Source organism: Orbicella franksi, chromosome 4 (genome assembly GCF_964199315.1).
Source record: "Orbicella franksi chromosome 4, jaOrbFran1.1, whole genome shotgun sequence".
NCBI classification, from domain to species: Eukaryota; Metazoa; Cnidaria; class Anthozoa; order Scleractinia; family Merulinidae; genus Orbicella; species Orbicella franksi.
The window spans coordinates 30,097,301-30,115,398 of NC_138148.1; the positions used below are offsets into that span (position 1 = coordinate 30,097,301).

The window sequence follows — 18,098 nt, forward strand, 5'->3', positions numbered from 1 at the left end:
TGGGCATAGAAACTTTGCCCATCAAAAGTGGACATGGTATCTACAGGCTCTCTGTAGGGTGGTGGATGCCGATACTTATCCAAGGGGCTTGGCATAGTTTGCTCCACTTGTTCAGGATAAGGTGGTGGGTGTCGGTAACCAATTTTCTTCACCTCTGTGGGTGTCGGTTCTGTGGCACAACCCTGACAAGACTCATTCAATCGAAGCCTTTGAACTGCCTCTAGAATATCAGTCATATTATTGTGTCTGCTATTTTCATAGCTGGACTGCGAGACCCTATCACCAGCATCTGCCTCAAGATACTGATGTGCGCCATGTGTGCTGTTTGGATTACTGTCATGAGTAACCATTAAAATCCCGGCATTTTCAGTGTTAGGACAGTCCACAATGTACGTCTCAGAAATTTCTGCCTCGGAAAGTACTGCTTGAATGCAAGGTGTAGATGTACATCTCTTCAAACGTTCTAAGAAAATAATGACAATAAAATAGATCAAGTAATTATATTACTATCAAAGACAATCAGAGATTGCAGCATTCTTTGAAAATTGATTGCCACACTCAAATTGAACTTTTCAGTGCCTTAAAAACTGATAATTGTTGAACTTACATGGACTGCTCCACAATTCATACAGTATCAATTCTTATCATATGACAATATTAAACATAACACTAATTGTAATTAACAAGCGATGAAGTTTCTCGTATAATATCTGTGTAGGTTAATAATATCAAGTTTCACTTGGGTAGTACACCCCTCAAACACTTGTGTCAGTAAAGCGTTTTTTACCATATAATTATCTTGTGGAGGGGAAAGGGCAAGGAATTAAGGAGACTGGATACACAATACTTCTGGAGTTCTGGAACATTTCGCTCTAAACAAACAAGTGAAATTTTTGAGGACCATCTAAAATTCCTGACAGATCGTACCCCTCAGAGTAACAGGATAACACTTGACAGCATGGTATGAAAGTTATTAAGTGCTGTGGTTTAAGAAAATTATCCCAAACCAAGAAAGATTGTTGAGTCAGCACCAGTTAAAGATTAATTGACTTAAATTTGAAATGACTACTTTACAGTGTTTTAATGTTAATGCAATAATTTTTTGCGAAGCAGGTGTTATTTTAGAAAGAAATACTATTCAAAGAATTCAATGTGTCCATCACAGCGTACATGTAATAAATCAATTCCTTTCAAAAATCCCATTATTTACAATGGGGCGCGTGAGGATTAACGTGTCTAAATGTGGCGGAAAAAAAAAAGATTCCTGAATTGAAAAAAGGGCGCCACCTAAAATACCCATATATCAGCTTAAAAATCTAAATGGCTCACTATCTTCCGAGGTAAACAAGCAAAGATCACCGGCATTTTCTTGAAACAACAATTTGGAGTATGCAATACACTTGAATCTGGATTGCCTCCGGTAAGTTTACTTTTACATCGAGTTACAACTTACCTTACACACATGGTTGGAAACGTGCGAAAAAAAAGGACGAAACAAAAATCTGCAGAGCCACTTGTGAATTGTTCGCAACCTAAGAAGACGATCCCTCCCAATAACAAGGATAAACTTCTAGCAAACAAAATTACTGAAGAAAAGCGGATTTGGTTACGTACCCTCAAGAATCTCTGTCGAGTTCTCGCGTTTTCTGTATTTCCCCTGTAGCTTTTCTTTCAATCCCTTTCCTTTCTTCTTTAAGAAATACTTTCCTAGAAAAGGCATCCTCATTCTCGTCAGCTATCAACGAAAAGTCCGTTCCTTTGAACTATATAAACGCGTAAATTCCATTCCTTCCTAATAAACTCGCAATGTCCGAAATATTGTAAACATGAAATGAATCCACTATGGCACTCGTGCGGTTGGAACTGGTAACGAACCAATCCGGTAATTAATCGATTCAGAAATTTAGTAGTCGTTGCACAATCGCCACTAACTCGTTTCTCGAGAGTTCACGAAGTTGTATTGAATTGTCACGACGTAATGTTGCTATGGTCACACAAACCTTGATGGCGGTCGAATGAGTTGGAACCCAAAGACCTGAAGGTTTTACCGCGTTTATTTCTTTCTCAAATCACTAAAAACCATGGACAGCGCGAGTGAATCTAGCGGCAATGATTTAGACAGCGATTTTCAAAATGCAAAAGCATTTTTGCTGAAAACTAGTTTACATTCGAATCTAAATGTGTAAGTATGATTTTGGACCCCTTTTTCTTGAGACAAAGGTGATCTTTTCCTATGCACGTCGAGAACTTACTTACAAGCTTTCTGGGTCACAAACTCATATATTTTTCGGTCTTATTTTAGCTATGATCATCTTGCAAGTGTTATTAGAAAGGTCTTGGAGGAGAAACCGGAAAATGTAGCAGGCAAGTTGCTGTTTAGTACAAAATAAGCTTGTGTTAGATCGCGGGTATTTTGACAAAGTTGTGTCAGTCTTTTACGGCGGTCTAAAGTACTTGAGTGATTGTAGTAATTTAAAGTAAATTTTCGTTTATGCAGATTTGATAGACGACGTTGTAAGGGATGAAAAGAGAGCCAAATTCCGCCCCAGTTTCGACACTATTCAGGTAATTTTAATGCATTTTGTCTTACCAACACTACTGTATTATTGGTAGCTGCTTCTGTTAGATATTAAGCTTATTTCCAAAATTTTGCATTGGTTGACCTGCATGATGACATGATGACCTGCACAGCTATACGTGTAACTCAATTTTTATTTACGGGACCCTTAGAGAAAAAGCCAACTTAATTTATCCTTCCAATTAAAACCCCTCAGTCAAGCAAGGTTTTTAAGAAGAGAAAAACTATGGATGAGACGTGGGGTTGGAGCTATTATTATGGCTAGCTCTGTTAGTGGGCAAGATGAACCAAATCCTGCAGTGTGTGATTGGCTACCCAAGTGGGCGAGGTGGTGCTATCTTGCCCACTCAGGACTACATGTACCTGCTGTGTCCTGCACGAAAATAGTGTTCTTTTTCCATATAATAAATCCTTTATTGACCAAGCTTGTTTGGTCAAGATGGCTAGGTATTGGCCTTGTCCTTTGTTATGTGTTTATGGACGTTGACTCTGTCTTGGTCCATAAACATGCAAAAAAAAAGAACTTGGCCCAGCCATCTTGACCTCTTCCTTGGTCAATAATCCATATTTTTATATGTTTATTATATTTATTATATGATGAATCAAAACCTGCACTGTGATTGGCTACCTGAGTGGGCAAGATGGAGCTTAATCCTGCATGCTCGGGACCTATCCACCATGTCCTGCAAGAAAAATTTCCATGAAAGCTATATAATAAATCCTTTATTGACTGAGCTTGTTCGGTCAAGATGGCTTGATATTTGCCTCGTTCTTATTTTGCTGCCTCATGGACCTCAACTCCGTCTCGGTCCACAAACATGCAAAAAAAGAACTTGACCAATATCCAGCCATCTTGACCTCACACTTGGTCAATAACCTACATGTATATCCATATATCTCTGATCCATACTGCCTTTTTTTCATTGATGAATGATGCTTATTTGGTACACCCCAAGAGAAAAGGCTGACTCTAATCAGTCAAGATTCTGTATTTCATGCCCTGTGTTGGTACATTCTTTTTAAAACGGTGGGAAAAAAATGTAAAAATGATTTAGCACTACATGAAGCTGTGCATTATACATGCAATCACATGATATTTTGATGTCTTTGATTTTAGAATAAAGAAGATGAATCTACAGAAGTATTACTGGCAAGATCCCAGTTGACTCTGTTTGAGGTGATTTATACTAATTAATTTATACTTCTTTATGGGAACTCACTTTGATAATCTTCATGCTGTTTTATAGCTAGTCAGCTGTTTCATAAGAATTTATAAAAACATGGGAAATTTTATAAAACTTGGTGGGATAAAAATAAATTTCGCTAACACACCTACTTTATAAAGTTTACAAAGTTTCAAAAGGTGTGATAATTTGGAAAGAAATAAAATTAAATAAACATTCATATGAAAAGTTTTCAGTTTACAAGAAATTATATAAAATGTTGTCAATCCTTAGAGTGCAAAAATCGAGACTGCAAGGTAACTTTGTGAAAATATTGAGACTGGAAGACCCATGGTTTTTGAAGGACCATTTGCCACCCCTACAAGTGCGTATTAAATATTACAATATTTAGGTTCTTTTTCTGTTAGTTAACCTTGAAATTCTCAGTGTATAGCCTGACTGTCAAAAATTGCAACCCCTGGATAAGCGATACTTTGTGTACACAATTACGTGTATTAGGATAGTGACAATGTAGTACATTGTTGTTTCTCCAGAGAAAACCTACCGACCAAGAATTGGAACCTATGATCCGAGATCCAGAAATGGAAGAAGACCAGGAAGAAGCACCCCTACCAGATCTAATGGAACTCGCAAACTATTTTGAACAAGCTGGTGTTGGCATTGGCAGAGAAGAAACATTTAGAATATTTTTAGCTTTGAAGCTTTTGATTGACACACAGCCAATAAGGACGTGTAGATTTTGGGGTAGGAATAGTGAAGCCTAATTTAAAATTTCTGCAATAAAATTAGATTATTCACATTTTTTAACTTTAGTCAGGAGTGTACGTAGCTTTAGACCTGGCTACATGTGTATGTGCCGCAGGCTGTAAAAGGTATGGTTTTCCAACAATCTAGTCTGGGATAGGTATAGAATGATATATAACAGACAGTTTTGGTTTAGAATAGGGACCGGTATAATTTACTATAAAAGTTGCCAGTGTATAAATAATTTAGTTTAGAACAGGGTCTTTATCCGGGATTCTATAATAAAAATTGAAACTCCAAAGTGAGATGGTAAGATATGTTGGAGTGGGTTTAGATAGTGTATGTTGGACTAATTTAGCGATAAAGTTTCTGCATTGAAAATAGCTGGTCTAGGATAGGGGTTTTTGGTGCCTAGTCTACAATAGGGTTACAAAATCAAGCTGATCATGGTCTAGTATAGGGTAAGGTTTTCGGTATCTCAATGGCACACCCCTGCCCAATGATTTACAGAGTACCCCCGTCCCTTCCAGGGCCTGTACCTAAGAGTCTGTGCTCCTACTGATGTGCTAACAATTAACCCTACTGCACCTCTGATCGCCTAGTAGATATAGTTTGTCAGGCCTCAGGTAAGAAAAGGACTCATTCTAAGAAAGGGAAGCTTTTCTTAGCACTGCTTTAATTTACAATTTTGTTGCATCAAGGAAGCAAAATTCATTTTCATTAATTAATTGGGTCAAATTTTCTTTTCAGGTAAAATGTTTGGAATCCATGCAAATTACATCATTGCTGAAGTGGAGTTTTTTGAAGGAGAAGATCCCGAAGAACCTCAAGATGATGAAAAACAACAAGAGGAAGAGGTATTATTTTATTGATTTACATTCTAAAGCTGATCAATCAGTAAATAGAAACAAGTTAGAGAATTTCGAATATTTCAGCTACAGGCAGCCTGAATACAGCCCCCCCCCCCCTCCCGCCAGACACACACACCCCACCCTCCAACCTCTTGAAAGACACTGAGCAGACTGAATGAAGCACATCAATTGCATTTTTGTTACTTTTTGTTTTTTTTTTTTCTTTAATTTAGATTATTGAAGCAAAAACAGACATCATCAAAGAAGGTTAGAAATTACTTATAACAAATATGTAATTGAAGGTTATGAAGACTGTTTTTAATTATCAGAACTTAACGTTTTTATTAACAATAATATCATGTTTTTTCCAGTTCAGAGCCTTGCTTTGATCTATAATGGATGCATAATGTATAACAAACAAAAATTTTAACAAGCTCTATTCTTTGCAGGAGATTTTGATGTAGAAGAAGATGATATCCCCCAAGCAGAGTTCAAAGCATCTCCAGTTATTCCTAAAGAAGATAGCAGAACGGGCTGTAACAAGAAAACATACTTTGTGTGCAATGAATGTGAGTTAATTCTCTTCTATTCTCAGTGATGTAGTGACTTTCATTGAACTGAATGTGGCTACTAAGGGAAGGCTGAGGGGGGTGGATGGGGGGGGGGAACTCCTATGTGACAGGAACAGTGATGTGATGGAAAACTTGAAATGATTACTCCTAAGTGAGCAATGTGGGTGTGACTCAAGGTTTATTTGACCTTTAAAAAAATGAAGCAGTCCATAGACAAGTAATATTAAGCTAAGTAACTTTTATTATTGACATTGCCACATACTGAATGTATTCATCTGGGAGCAAAGAAATTTAAATGATTTCATTCCATATCCATAAATTATACCAAGAACACAGTATGATGGCAAATTTTTTTGACATAATTTTTGGAAAATAATACTTTGACTTTAACTTTATTGAATTTGTTGCATACTTACATATAGGAAACCAAAATGATAAAATAATACAAATAATGTTAGTAACAAATAAGTCATAGGCATCAGCAACTGGAGCAAAAAACGGGATGATATCCCAATTGATATTCAGCCCCAATAAAAGATATTTAAAAAAGTAACACAACAGTAACAATCATTATAATCAAAGTAGTAGTAAAATAGTCGTAATTATTGTATAATAAGTTGGTTTAATGTATATAAGTTTACATACTTACATCCCCACTACTTGGAAGATTTAGATTTATCCTCACTACTTGGAAGAATAATTTGTTATTTTCCAAATGTTACCGAAAAAGACACTTTGGCACCTATTCTGGGATAATTTCTGTCCTGAAAACCCTAAACAGGACCAAAATCCATTTGACACCCCTAAGTAAGACAATGAGTATCTATACCCCTTTCACATAAGCCCTGCCTTATCCTAGGGGTGGGGTGGCTGGTGATCCAATCTCAGAAAGCTACACATACTTTTACGTACAGTGCTGTAAATTCTGTTTTGGTGAGACTAACTCTCTTTAAGTTTACAGGCTGATAAAGCATAATGGAACCCTGACTAGCTATGATGATGGCAGTACATTTGTAGATCTAAGTGTTTCATTATTTGTTCTTACCACAGCTGGAGGGGCTTGGGTCAGACTTCCCCCTGTCACTCCTGCACAGATTGTGGTCTCAAGACAAATCCGAAAATTTTTCACTGGAAATCTTCAAGCGCCTGTAAGTTCTGATAACTCTAAAATCTATTTAGTCCTTATAATGATGCACTCATCACATACAAGAGTTCCTTCAATCTGTTACCTGTTATAACCTTGGACATCTGATTATTATAAGTGGTCCTTTAGGTAGTGTTACTTTCCTTCAGTTGGTTTCAGTCCCAAATTGATGTGACAAATTTAAGTTTTTTGATCATGTGACTGATGAAACTGCTTGTTTTTGGGATGAGTCAATATTTATAAAAATTCAATAAATAAATTAATCAATAAATAAATCTCAACACTTACCAGGTTGTAAGTTATCCACCCTTCCCTGGAAATGAATCCAATTACTTAAGAGCTCAGATTGCTAGAATATCAGCCACAACACACATCAGTCCTCTGGGCTATTACATGTTTGAAGAGGAAGAAGAGGATGATGACGAAGGAGGAGGTATATAATAATCTTTGTTATTATATAAGATATGAGTGTTATTGTTCGTATATATCATAATTGTTACTGTATAAAAATATGCCACTCTAAAAATTCATTTGAAACTAGTGAGGAATCGATGATGTCACTTCTTGCTTTTTGATGGTTATTTGTGCTAACAGTGAGTTAAACTGCTGGCAGTCTGTTTTTCTCTTGAAATTTCAGCAGGGGTTATGATGCGAGATGCTTTAGCCTAAAGGGGAATGCCCCCGGATGAGACATTTCTTCCCTACTCAGCCATACTGCCCTTGTCTCGCCTTCTTCCTTACTCAGCCACCATCATACCGCCCTTTTGCGATGACTAAACACTCATCCAAGTGACCCTTATATAAAACACCAGCTACCAGCAGACTAACAGTCACTCTGTCTATATATAATAAAAACAAAATTGCATGGATGCTTAAAGATGTGTTTTATTTTCTTGTGATAAAATAATATTGTAATTAATTTAAGCACTTGCTGCACCCATATGTCATTAAATTGCTTTTCCCACTTGAAAATAAAATAAACTGATTTCATATCTTTGCACCACCGTGTAACATGCTCCATATATTTGTTTCAAAGTTGATTTGTTCTTTGTGTTATTCATGCATTCCTCTGTTTGCTGATTTGGTGATCTATTCATATATTTGCAATTTAATATTGTGATAAAAATGGTAACTTTCAAATACTGGCTTGTTCATTATTTTTCTAGCTCGTGACTCCTTTGTGGTGAATCAGGAGTTTGAAGGACTCACTATCAATGAAATGGCCGATCCATCGTGTGCAAACTGGGTTCATCATGTCCAGTACGTTCTTCCACAGGTAAACTTTTGCTGATCACCTTTCATTTATTCCTCAACATCCAGATGGAAATGAGTGTTCAGATGAACTTTTCGTGTAGTCCCATGCTAGTAATTTTATTTTGGGGAGAAAGTGCTAACTGAATTTAAATTCAGATCAGATGTTTTAGCATAAAAGAAAATTTCTGTTAAATGTAGGATAAAAGTAAATTAAGAAAACCCCATTTCCCATTTTTTTGGTTAGTAAATTACCTTCAATTTTAAAAATACAGATGTATTTCCAGTTGTTGTTTCTGACCTGAAATAAATTCCATCAGCCCGAGCCCAGCCAAGACACACCTCAATGCTATTTCGTGTTCTTGTAGGGTCGTTGCACATGGTTTAACCCCTCACAAAAGAGAGAGGAGGAGGAACTGGAGGAAGAAGAGGAGGATGAGGAGAGGGAAGAGCCTGATGAGCCAGAACCTGAGCAAGGTCCACCCCTGCTGACGCCGCTCTCAGAAGATGCTGGTAAAAACAGTCTACTTTACACCATTATGTTTCAGATCACAGCTATACCAGAAGGAACTCTCCTGATATTTCTTTTATTTTTGCTGTTACAGAGGTTGATGGCATGCCTCCATGGACAGCACAGAAGTCCTCTACCTTAGTTCCTCAGTATTCTCTGGCTGTGATGCACTCCAACTTGTGGCCAGGAGCACATGCATTTGCTCTTGAAAGGTCTGTATGCATTCTACCTCCATCACACCATGATGTGTGCAAAAGTAGATTTGTTTTCACTACAGCTGTGTTTGATGAAAAAGTTGCTCTATTCTCTTCACAAAAAATTGTTTGAAGAATGGATGAAATGCAAAGCACTATGTTTACGTAAACCTCTGACACTATACCAAGGCCCAAGGCAGGCCATAATTGAGGAAGCAGCCATATTTTAGCCCTCTTCTGTGATCACTTACTCCTAACACAGCAAGCAACCAAGCTATCAGGAGTAAGTGCCCAAGGAGAGGACTTAAATTTAAGCTAGCAAGGAAGGCTAAGCCTGCAGAGTGCAGAACAGGTGGTTTAGCTGGGCAGATCGCAAAGCGCGATACACAAATGCAGAGCACGATCACAATCATGAAGCCCAATTCAAAACAAATCCCAAACTACATTTCATCACCATAAACAGCATAACATTTTCCCTGTACAAGAAGCTACAAGAATTAATCATATTGTTGATAATTCTAGAAAATTTGAGAACATTTACATTGGTTGGGGACAGAAATTCAGTGCAGAGAACTACAGCCCACCTCCCCCTCCACCACCACAAGAGGAATTTGCCAGTGGACCAGAGATCACTGAGGCTGAAGACCCATCAGTGGAGGAGGAGAAGGCTCTCAAGGCTGCGCAACAGGAAGCAATGGAGGCCGCAGAAATGGAAGAGGAGGAGGAAGATGATGATGATGATGATTAGTCACCTAACTGGATAATTCTGATGAATTAAATTATTTACTTTTATGAAGTCTAGTATTTCAGTTTAGTTTTGATGTGGTGTAAATATCTTAATGCAGTTTGAGACTGTTATAATATTACTCTCCTTGAAAACTACCATGTGTTTCATACCTGCATCCAGTTCTTTTGCTAGATTGTTTTTGTACCCAAGTACACTTTATGACCTCAAAATAATAGAAATGTATATAACTTCAAAAAATTAACCTTTGTGTAACTTTCTATCAAGAAGCTATCAGGTCATTCAGTTACTTTGTGTTAAATTTCTTGTATGCCATGCTAAATGCCTTTCCAACCAATATGTCTTATATTAAATAGAGAGTCAATACATGATGAGCTGTCACAGAACTGTTTGCTCAAGAACTTTATTTATAAATCAAGCAAGCAAACTGTTAGTGAAGAACAGTGACAAGTCTGGTAAAGTCTATTACAATGTATATTGGAATGTAGAATACACAACAAAAACTGATGTAGAGGACTTGAAAAACAATTCCTGGATTAAAATTGGTTTTTATATTGTCTAGTCCAGAAGCATTTCTTATTAAAACTATCTGGTTAAAACAAAACACAGTACTGTAAAAAACAAATGTAACACTGACAACACATCATGTGGAGAAAATTACATTGATTTATGTACTGAGCAAAACTTAAAGCCAAATCATACAGTGTAAAAGCAGCTACAGTACAGCCTTTGGAAACTTCCTAGGAGAATCTACATTTCTTGCGGAAAGAGACAACATTAAAAGTACAAGCATGGCCAAATGCACATTACAGTTCCATAGGAAAACAGCATTTCATTTTTGGTTGGTGTGACGTTGACAACCTGCTCTAAAATGTCACGTCATAACTATGGAGATATAGTTTATTGCCAGCATAAGATGTCGATGGGATCTTCGGTCTGGGAACTTAAATCAGATCAGCAACTAAAGAGGAGAGGACGATACCACAAAAGATTAGTTTCATGCTGAACAAAACAATATAAAGCAGGAGAATGTTAAAGTGCTAGTCTCTCAGCAACCAATGCCATTTGCCAGCAAATCAATATTTTCAATTTCAGTTTGTTCATTCAGACTAACATGTCACAAATGCCTCAAAATAACGCTAGAGTTCAGGGTCTGAAATTAACTTTTTAAGGTAGGTGCCAACTGGCGACTGACATTTTTTTTCAGTCGCCATATGGAAAAATGTGGTCGCCAAAAAGTGTCAATAAAATTTTTCCTTCGCAGCGAAACAGAAACCAAAATTTTTGGGCGCCATGGGCTTGCCGGCAAAATATTTGCAATTGATGTAATCAGGAATCAAACCAGTGCGCAAATCATCTTTTGACTACTTTGGCAGATCTACATTTCCGCTTTTTGACGCCCAGAGAATATCTAAATCTTCAACTAATTTCTTCATGGATGTTCCGTCTCCACCTTGTAATAAATTACGGAAAGATTTCAGAACATCTTTGGACACCAAATCTGGCGAAATCAAATATGGCGAAAGAACGCACGTGGCCTCTTGCGCCTGCAATACGTATGTTACGGGAAACTGCTGAAAAAACATGGAGGCGAAGCTTCGCACTGATCGTAGCTGTCAAACGTTGTGGTAGATTTATAATGAGGAAAATTGGTTTCATACTTCAAAAGCAGCGGGAAGGTAAGAAGTAAGTGCCCAATTAGCGGGCGGCTTTGAATTATATTTTAATCGATTTGGCTGAAAATCAAAGTTATTGTATAATTGTTGTGGCATGAAATAGTTAATCGCCCGCTGGTGACCAGTTGAGAAATTCTGGTCGCCAGAGCAAAATTTTTAGTCACATTGGCGACCAGGAAAGCACAATTTCGGACCCTGGAGTTATGAAGGATACTGAAAAACTGTAATACTGTTTGTAACCCCCCCCCCCCCCCCCCCCATCCTCCTTGTTGATTTTAACTCCACCTCTATAAGGTAAACATACCGTTCATGGGCATTTCATCAATCTGTGTGCTGTAGTACTGCTCAATATCACGCAAGATTCGAATGTCATCTGACTTCACAAAGTTGATGGCAACACCTTTGCGGCCAAACCGGCCTGAACGACCAATCCTAAAATAGAATTTCATGTCATTACTAGAGTCTGACGCACAAAACAGCATTATACATGTATTCAGCAGCAATTAACTGAAAGTAAATTCTTGAAAAACTACTCGTCAGTCTCTCCCTAGCTCAAGGTCTGGATCCGCCACTGCAAAGTTATTTAATAGGCCATTTCCAAGTTGCCTTTTGCCTCATGTCAAAACGAGTCTTCGTGCAAAACTATTCAATATGAAAATGAGCTTCCTCTCATGCAAATCACTTTCATATGAAAGGTTTTCCATGACAATTCCTTTTGAAGCAGAGGCACAAGGTAACTCGGATATGGGCTATTAAATAACTTTGCAGTGGTGTATCCAGACCTTGAGCTAGGGGGGAGGGTTTGATTGCCCTGCCAGCTTTTCTTTCTTCTGTGATTTTCCTTTTTTTATCCAAAATAAGGGGGAGGGGCAGGCCCCCTGGGCCCCTCCCCTAGATACGCCGCTGCTTCGGAATCAAAATTGCAAATTGTTCAGTATTATCTGGTCAAACCCTGTTTTCACACATGACAAACCATGGCCTTAAATGCAAAACCTGGGGCACAGGAGATCACAAGCAGTACACATACCTGTGAATGTACAATTCACGATTGTTTGGAAGGTCATAGTTGATAACCAGAGACACTTGTTGGACATCAATACCTCTGGCCCACACATCTGTTGATATCAACACTCGACTGAGGCAGAAACAGAACAACATGGCATGTTAGAAATGGGCAAAATGGCAGCTAGCAATGAAGAACTACTTTCAACTCTCCAAATAAATGTCAATTTGAAGACAAAAGCTGCTTTCAAAGCAATATCATGGAGAAAAAAATTGTTATTTGCCCACCCTGGTTGGTTTGTACTGGGAAAAACTGTGCACTTGGTCCTGAGTATGGCCTGAGTCATAGGTTGAGGGCTGCACTCAAGAGCTTGGGCACAGTTTTTCCCACAAGGGTCCTCCCAAACAGCAAACAACATATTTGTACTAGCCCAACAGTCACATCATTTTCACTGGCCTAAAAATTCTCCAAATAACACAATACTCAGTGAAAAGCTAAACCTAAAACCATACCATTATTTGATCTGTTACAATACCCATCGTGAAGGATAGAATTCCAATCTACTGGCCCGACAGAAAAGTCTACAAGCACTAGGCTATCAGACAGGACTCTCTTTGCGTGTTGCCAAAGTACAACTCATTTCAAACAAATAATTGGCCCAATTAAAAAACCAAAGTATAAAAAATTTACATAATTTCGTTATGGTGAAAGATTAGATATTTAATTGTATATATGTACCTCTGCCCTGTTCTGAAATCTTTCATGATGGCATCTCTTTCTTTCTGTGGCATGTCACCATGCATCGACGAAACAGTGAAGTTAGCTTCCAACATCTTCTCTGCAAGCCAGTCCACCTAAACAACATTCTTTTGTTAAATTCTCATTAAAGTAGATAAATTGAATATAATAGTAATGCAGGGAGCAAACGATAACCAAATTTAAGAACAATTTTTATAAAATCTAACCAGACCAACCTTTCTCTTGGTGTTGCAGAAAATGACAGCCTGCGTTATGGTGAGAGTGTCATACAAATCACACAAGGTATCAAACTTCCATTCTTCCCGTTCCACAGCCACAAAGAACTGCTTTATCCCTTCCAATGTCAATTCATCACTAAGACAAACAAAGTTCATTAGTACGGATTGTGCCAAATTACTTAGATCACTTCATTTCTTAAATTTTAAGAAAGGAAGGCTAGCTAAGGCTCGCTAGTAATAAACATCCAACAGGAACTCACCGTTTGACAAGAATCCTAATAGGGTCCGTCATGAACTTTTCTGTCATTTCTAGGATATCATGTGGTAGGGTCGCACTCAGAAGAACAACCTGAATATGAATACAATGGTAACAATAATCAACAATACAAATATTTGTGAACCAGTATGCCATTTGTTTGCATGGCATATCATCTCAAAAAGCTACATGTATATGGGGCATCTGATAACACGACATTCAAAGGTTAAAGAGTACTGTAGTGAACTAAATGTCCAATCTCAGAACACAAAGTTAAAAAGCAGAAGAGGCCAAGATGACAAGGGAAACTACAGACAGAGATGTTTGCATTAGACTCTCACAGGGTGACATAACAGAACAACAATTGATCACAATTCCTTTCTACTAAACACATCCCTGCAGAGCGCAGTGTAACTTGCCTGTGTTGCCGGGGGAAGATATCTGTATACATCATAGATCTGCTCCTTGAAACCTGAAAAAGAAAATATGCGATTAACATGTCAAGACTTGGTTCATCATCATCATCAGTCCTTATGGCCCCCAGTGGGGCAAAAGAGCCGCAAGTTTACAAGTAGGAAATTGTTACGTTCAGAGAACAGAAGTTGACCATTGCTTCCATTCGTACCTTTGTTTAGCATTTCATCTGCCTCATCCAGCACTAACAGTTTTATTGCTCGGGTTCGTAAGCTTCTTCTCCTGATCATGTCTGTAGTGAAAAACAAAATAATCACTTACATTAAAGTATTAATCAAAGAAGGGAAATTGCCTTCAGGTGCTTTCCTTTGGGATGATCCAGATCAGGGTCAGTGCTCCAAGATCACACCAATCATAGTGCATCAACGGAGCCAATGAATTCACTGTTGGTAACTAATTTGTCCGTAACTTTGACGCACTATGATCTGAATGCTCTTACTAGATCATTGATCCTGATCCAGGTCATCCCAAAGGAATGCAACTACAAAACTATATAAAGTAAACTTTTAGATGCATAAATTAAAAACAAATTTACAAGTTGTACCTGAAAAAACAAACAAACACACAGTCGAGTAAAGTTGGAAACAAGGCCATGAACAGCTTACCAAAGACTCTGCCAGGTGTTCCTGATACAACATGCTGTCCATAATCAAGTTTTCTAATGTCTTCTCCAACATTTGTTCCTCCAATACATGCATGGCACTGAATGCTCATGTAATCACCAAGAGCAAGAATAACCTGTTAAAAATCAATGATAATGACTATCACGAGCCTTCACTTGAACTTTAACACAAATTACATGCAGTAGACACCTGGCTTGTTCTATTGGAAAAGTTTGATACTGATTGGTTTTCCCATTAAAATCTATTCCCTGGTAGAACATGATCATGCAGTCATTGTAACACAATGTGCTTCAAAGGTACACTGTTCTAAATAAATGAGTTTTGGCTTGAAAATAATACAAAGTTATAAATTTCGGATTATACTCTGACAAAACAATTAGGGTACATTCCTTTTTGGATGAATGCACAGTTGATAAATCATTGCCCAGAATTGATTCATTGGTTCCTTTGAGGCATCATGATTCAATATTAGTCTTGGATGATTGAATCCGATGCAGATCATTCCAAAGGAAATTTTTTGCACCCCTAAACTACCAAGTCTTGCCCTTGTTTTCTATGAATGAATAGTCAGTGAGTCATAGTCTCAGTCCCACTTTTAGATATATGCTCTTGTTCAATAAGAGGTTTTGACTCTGAACCATCTCATTTCAAGGATTGGAACAGTTTTAGCAGAGGTGATTTGATTTCAAGCTCAATCTGTAAACAATAAAATATTATATTGTAGTGCTGACTAAGTAATGACAACTGGAGAAACAAATTGTGTTGCTTACAAAACAGACTGTGCTCAAACACACTTTAGGTGATTGATCACTTGTGCACTCTCAAGTCAGAATATGCATTTCAACAAAATAGTTCTGTCCCGAAAGATGGTTTGAACTAATGCACTTCATCACACTTGAGAACTTTAGAATAAGAACAATTTTGAAATGAAAGCTGAAAAACCAAAACCAAAATAATGACTTTGGTCAATTACAAAGGACGTAGACAATCAGGGAACCAATCAAAACTTGAAGCATGGAAAAATGTATGTGAAAGAGACATAAATGGTTTGGTCTAATTGGAAATGGTCTAAGGAAATGGTGCAAGTTTCTTAATCAATCACTAAGTGAAGAAATTCCAAGCCAACACTAATATGAACTGTCTGAAGATAAATGAGTAAAAGCAGCAGTATTATGTACATGTATTTAGACTGATGGATAGTGAGGATGAACTATGCAACTCCAAATTTTAATTCAATCACCTTACTGACTGTCACAAATGATATTAGCAGTGAGCATTTGGTGGTATATCAAGAAAATTTATTCCCTAGTTGATAACTTCTACATGTAGATTGTCATAACCTTTCTGCTTGAGAATGCATTGATGTTGTTAAGAGGATGTAGATGTCGATCAGTCTTGGGTATTTGGGGGTGAAGTCATCAAGCTACACTGCACAGTACAAGTTCACCACCTCTCACTGACTAGTTAACCCATATTCATGTCACTTCTTTTCAAAGGTGTTACACAAAAAAAACTACATAACTTCATCCTCTCAGAAAGAGAAGCCTGAAGTCTATAGAATAAAAAATACTACATAAAACAACTTCAAGTTCACCTTCTGAATTTGCTGGGCAAGTTCGCGTGTTGGTGATAGGATCAAGGCCTGTGTTTCTCTTGTCTGTTGGTGATAAGGAAAATAAAATTATTTCTGAGTATCCATCACACAAGTACATTAATACTGGGTGTTCCGAGATCCCACCAACAACTGAGAGCTGTTTCAAGTTTGAAAACAAAGCAGACCCTTAATCCGTGATCAAAGAATATCAGATTGCTAATCGTAATATAAACTTATAAATTAGAGTTTTGCTATTTGTTAAGACAAAACTTGTCATTTTTGCTGTTACATACAATGTCATGGGTAAATTGTCACCATAAAACATCCAGAATTGTTGTTTAATCAATAGTCAAATCTGTTATAAATACCCACAGAAAGGCTCTCTATGTAACATACTATACACTTAAGCTTCTAACTTTATAAATGTTAATAAAAAGAGAGTGTCCCTAGAATGGGAATTAAGTTTTTCCCTGCCATCTTTTTCCTTTCTTTTCTTTGTATGTGGCAAAGTACATGTATCTTAAACTTAAACCTTGTTTACAAGCAATTGACAAACCTGAATATCTATTGACTGAAGCACTGAGATGGAGAGAGTAGCAGTCTTTCCTGTTCCAGATTGAGCTCTAGAATGATATAAGATGGTTATGAACAAACATGTATTGCTCAAACATAACAATTCTGACATTTAAACATGTAACTGTAATTCACCATTGCAGACTCATATGGCCCAACATCAGAAAAATGCAGGTACCTTCATCTACATGCAAACAAGGATGATCACATGGTACATATGACAAATTGATCCACTACTGCCACTGATCAGCAGACAACTTTGGCACAGTTTTCAACGAAAATAATTTTCTATAAGATTTCTCTTATCTTGCCACAACCTGGAGTTGACTTGAGCTTTAAATCTGGAGCATTTTGTTTTCCCACAAGCCTACATGTACATATAAAGCAGTTTGTATCTAGACTTGAAGAAAAAGCCTTGACTACTTATTGGGATCAACACTTTAGGCTTGTAGCAATGACCTCGGGTCTTAGCAAATTTATCCCGGGCGGCAATTCTACGATATACCAAAATGACCAAGTAATCAGTCAGAGCAGTTACAGATCAGGCAAAAGATTTTGTCCTCTACTTTTAAATCAAAGCGTTAATGTATATACTATATCTACATACAGTTGTTGACACTGTTTACAAACTGCACCATGAAATAAGGGAACAAACTAACATGGAAACAATAAATCAGGTTTCTACAGTTTACAGACTAAAGCTAACAAATGTATTCAAAATAAACATTTATAAGAAGTCAGATGAAATGGATAAACTCACTGTGCAATCACATCTCTCCCTTTCACAATCGGTTTAATAGCACGCTGTTGAATTGCCGATGGTTTTTCGAAACCTAGAACGGAATAAAATCACTCCTAAACGACTGCACAATGTCTAAACACATGCCAAGTTTCATGGCGTCATTAGCCAGCACCACACTTACCGTAAGCGTAAACTCCTCGAAGCAAATCTTCGCGAAGTTTTAGCTGGTCGAACGTTGGTACAACGTCAACTTCTTCTGATGTTTCGAATTCGATCTTCGTTGGATCTTCATCCTCGTCTGCGACAACCTTTCTTTTGCGAGACATGGTTAAGTTTTCAGACTTTCACGTTTTCTTCTTCGAGCGTGCAACAGGAGAGAAGGTGCTAAGCAGCCGCGCCTCATAAA

General features: G+C 37.5%; 3 protein-coding genes across 3 annotated transcripts in view; 1 reads left to right on the forward strand and 2 right to left on the reverse strand.

Moving 5' to 3' along the window:
* LOC145483858 (uncharacterized) overlaps positions 1 to 1,829 on the reverse strand; it is an 8,265-nt gene extending 6,436 nt beyond the window's left edge. Inside the window, exons 1-2 of the mRNA XM_081462412.1 lie at positions 1,615 to 1,829; positions 1 to 463 (exon numbers count right to left, since the gene is read on the reverse strand). The exon at positions 1 to 463 is cut by the window's left edge and continues 608 nt beyond it. Of these exons, the coding sequence (XP_081318538.1) occupies positions 1 to 463; positions 1,615 to 1,726 (575 nt within the window). The 5' untranslated portion in view covers positions 1,727 to 1,829. The remainder of the gene's footprint in view (positions 464 to 1,614) is intronic.
* Positions 1,830 to 1,995: 166 nt separating this feature from the next.
* Positions 1,996 to 10,335, forward strand: LOC145483859 (radial spoke head protein 4 homolog A-like). The gene is made up of 14 exons (XM_081462413.1): positions 1,996 to 2,182; positions 2,303 to 2,364; positions 2,498 to 2,565; positions 3,696 to 3,755; positions 4,296 to 4,506; positions 5,257 to 5,363; positions 5,591 to 5,624; positions 5,807 to 5,926; positions 6,980 to 7,077; positions 7,365 to 7,506; positions 8,240 to 8,349; positions 8,693 to 8,837; positions 8,930 to 9,047; positions 9,552 to 10,335. The coding sequence occupies exons 1-14, from the start codon at positions 2,082 to 2,084 to the stop codon at positions 9,775 to 9,777; spliced, it is 1,602 nt and encodes a 533-aa protein (XP_081318539.1). The 5' UTR covers positions 1,996 to 2,081; the 3' UTR covers positions 9,778 to 10,335.
* LOC145483863 (eukaryotic initiation factor 4A-III) lies at positions 10,162 to 18,082 on the reverse strand. Its single transcript, XM_081462422.1, has 13 exons — positions 17,874 to 18,082; positions 17,711 to 17,783; positions 16,934 to 17,000; positions 16,378 to 16,440; positions 14,766 to 14,898; positions 14,312 to 14,392; positions 14,106 to 14,158; positions 13,691 to 13,779; positions 13,428 to 13,566; positions 13,192 to 13,307; positions 12,478 to 12,585; positions 11,755 to 11,882; positions 10,162 to 10,735 (listed from the first exon to the last, which is right to left on the reverse strand). Exons 1-13 carry the CDS (start codon positions 18,016 to 18,018, stop codon positions 10,719 to 10,721), a joined length of 1,212 nt encoding a protein of 403 aa, XP_081318548.1. The 5' UTR covers positions 18,019 to 18,082; the 3' UTR covers positions 10,162 to 10,718.
* Positions 18,083 to 18,098: the final 16 nt, after the last annotated feature.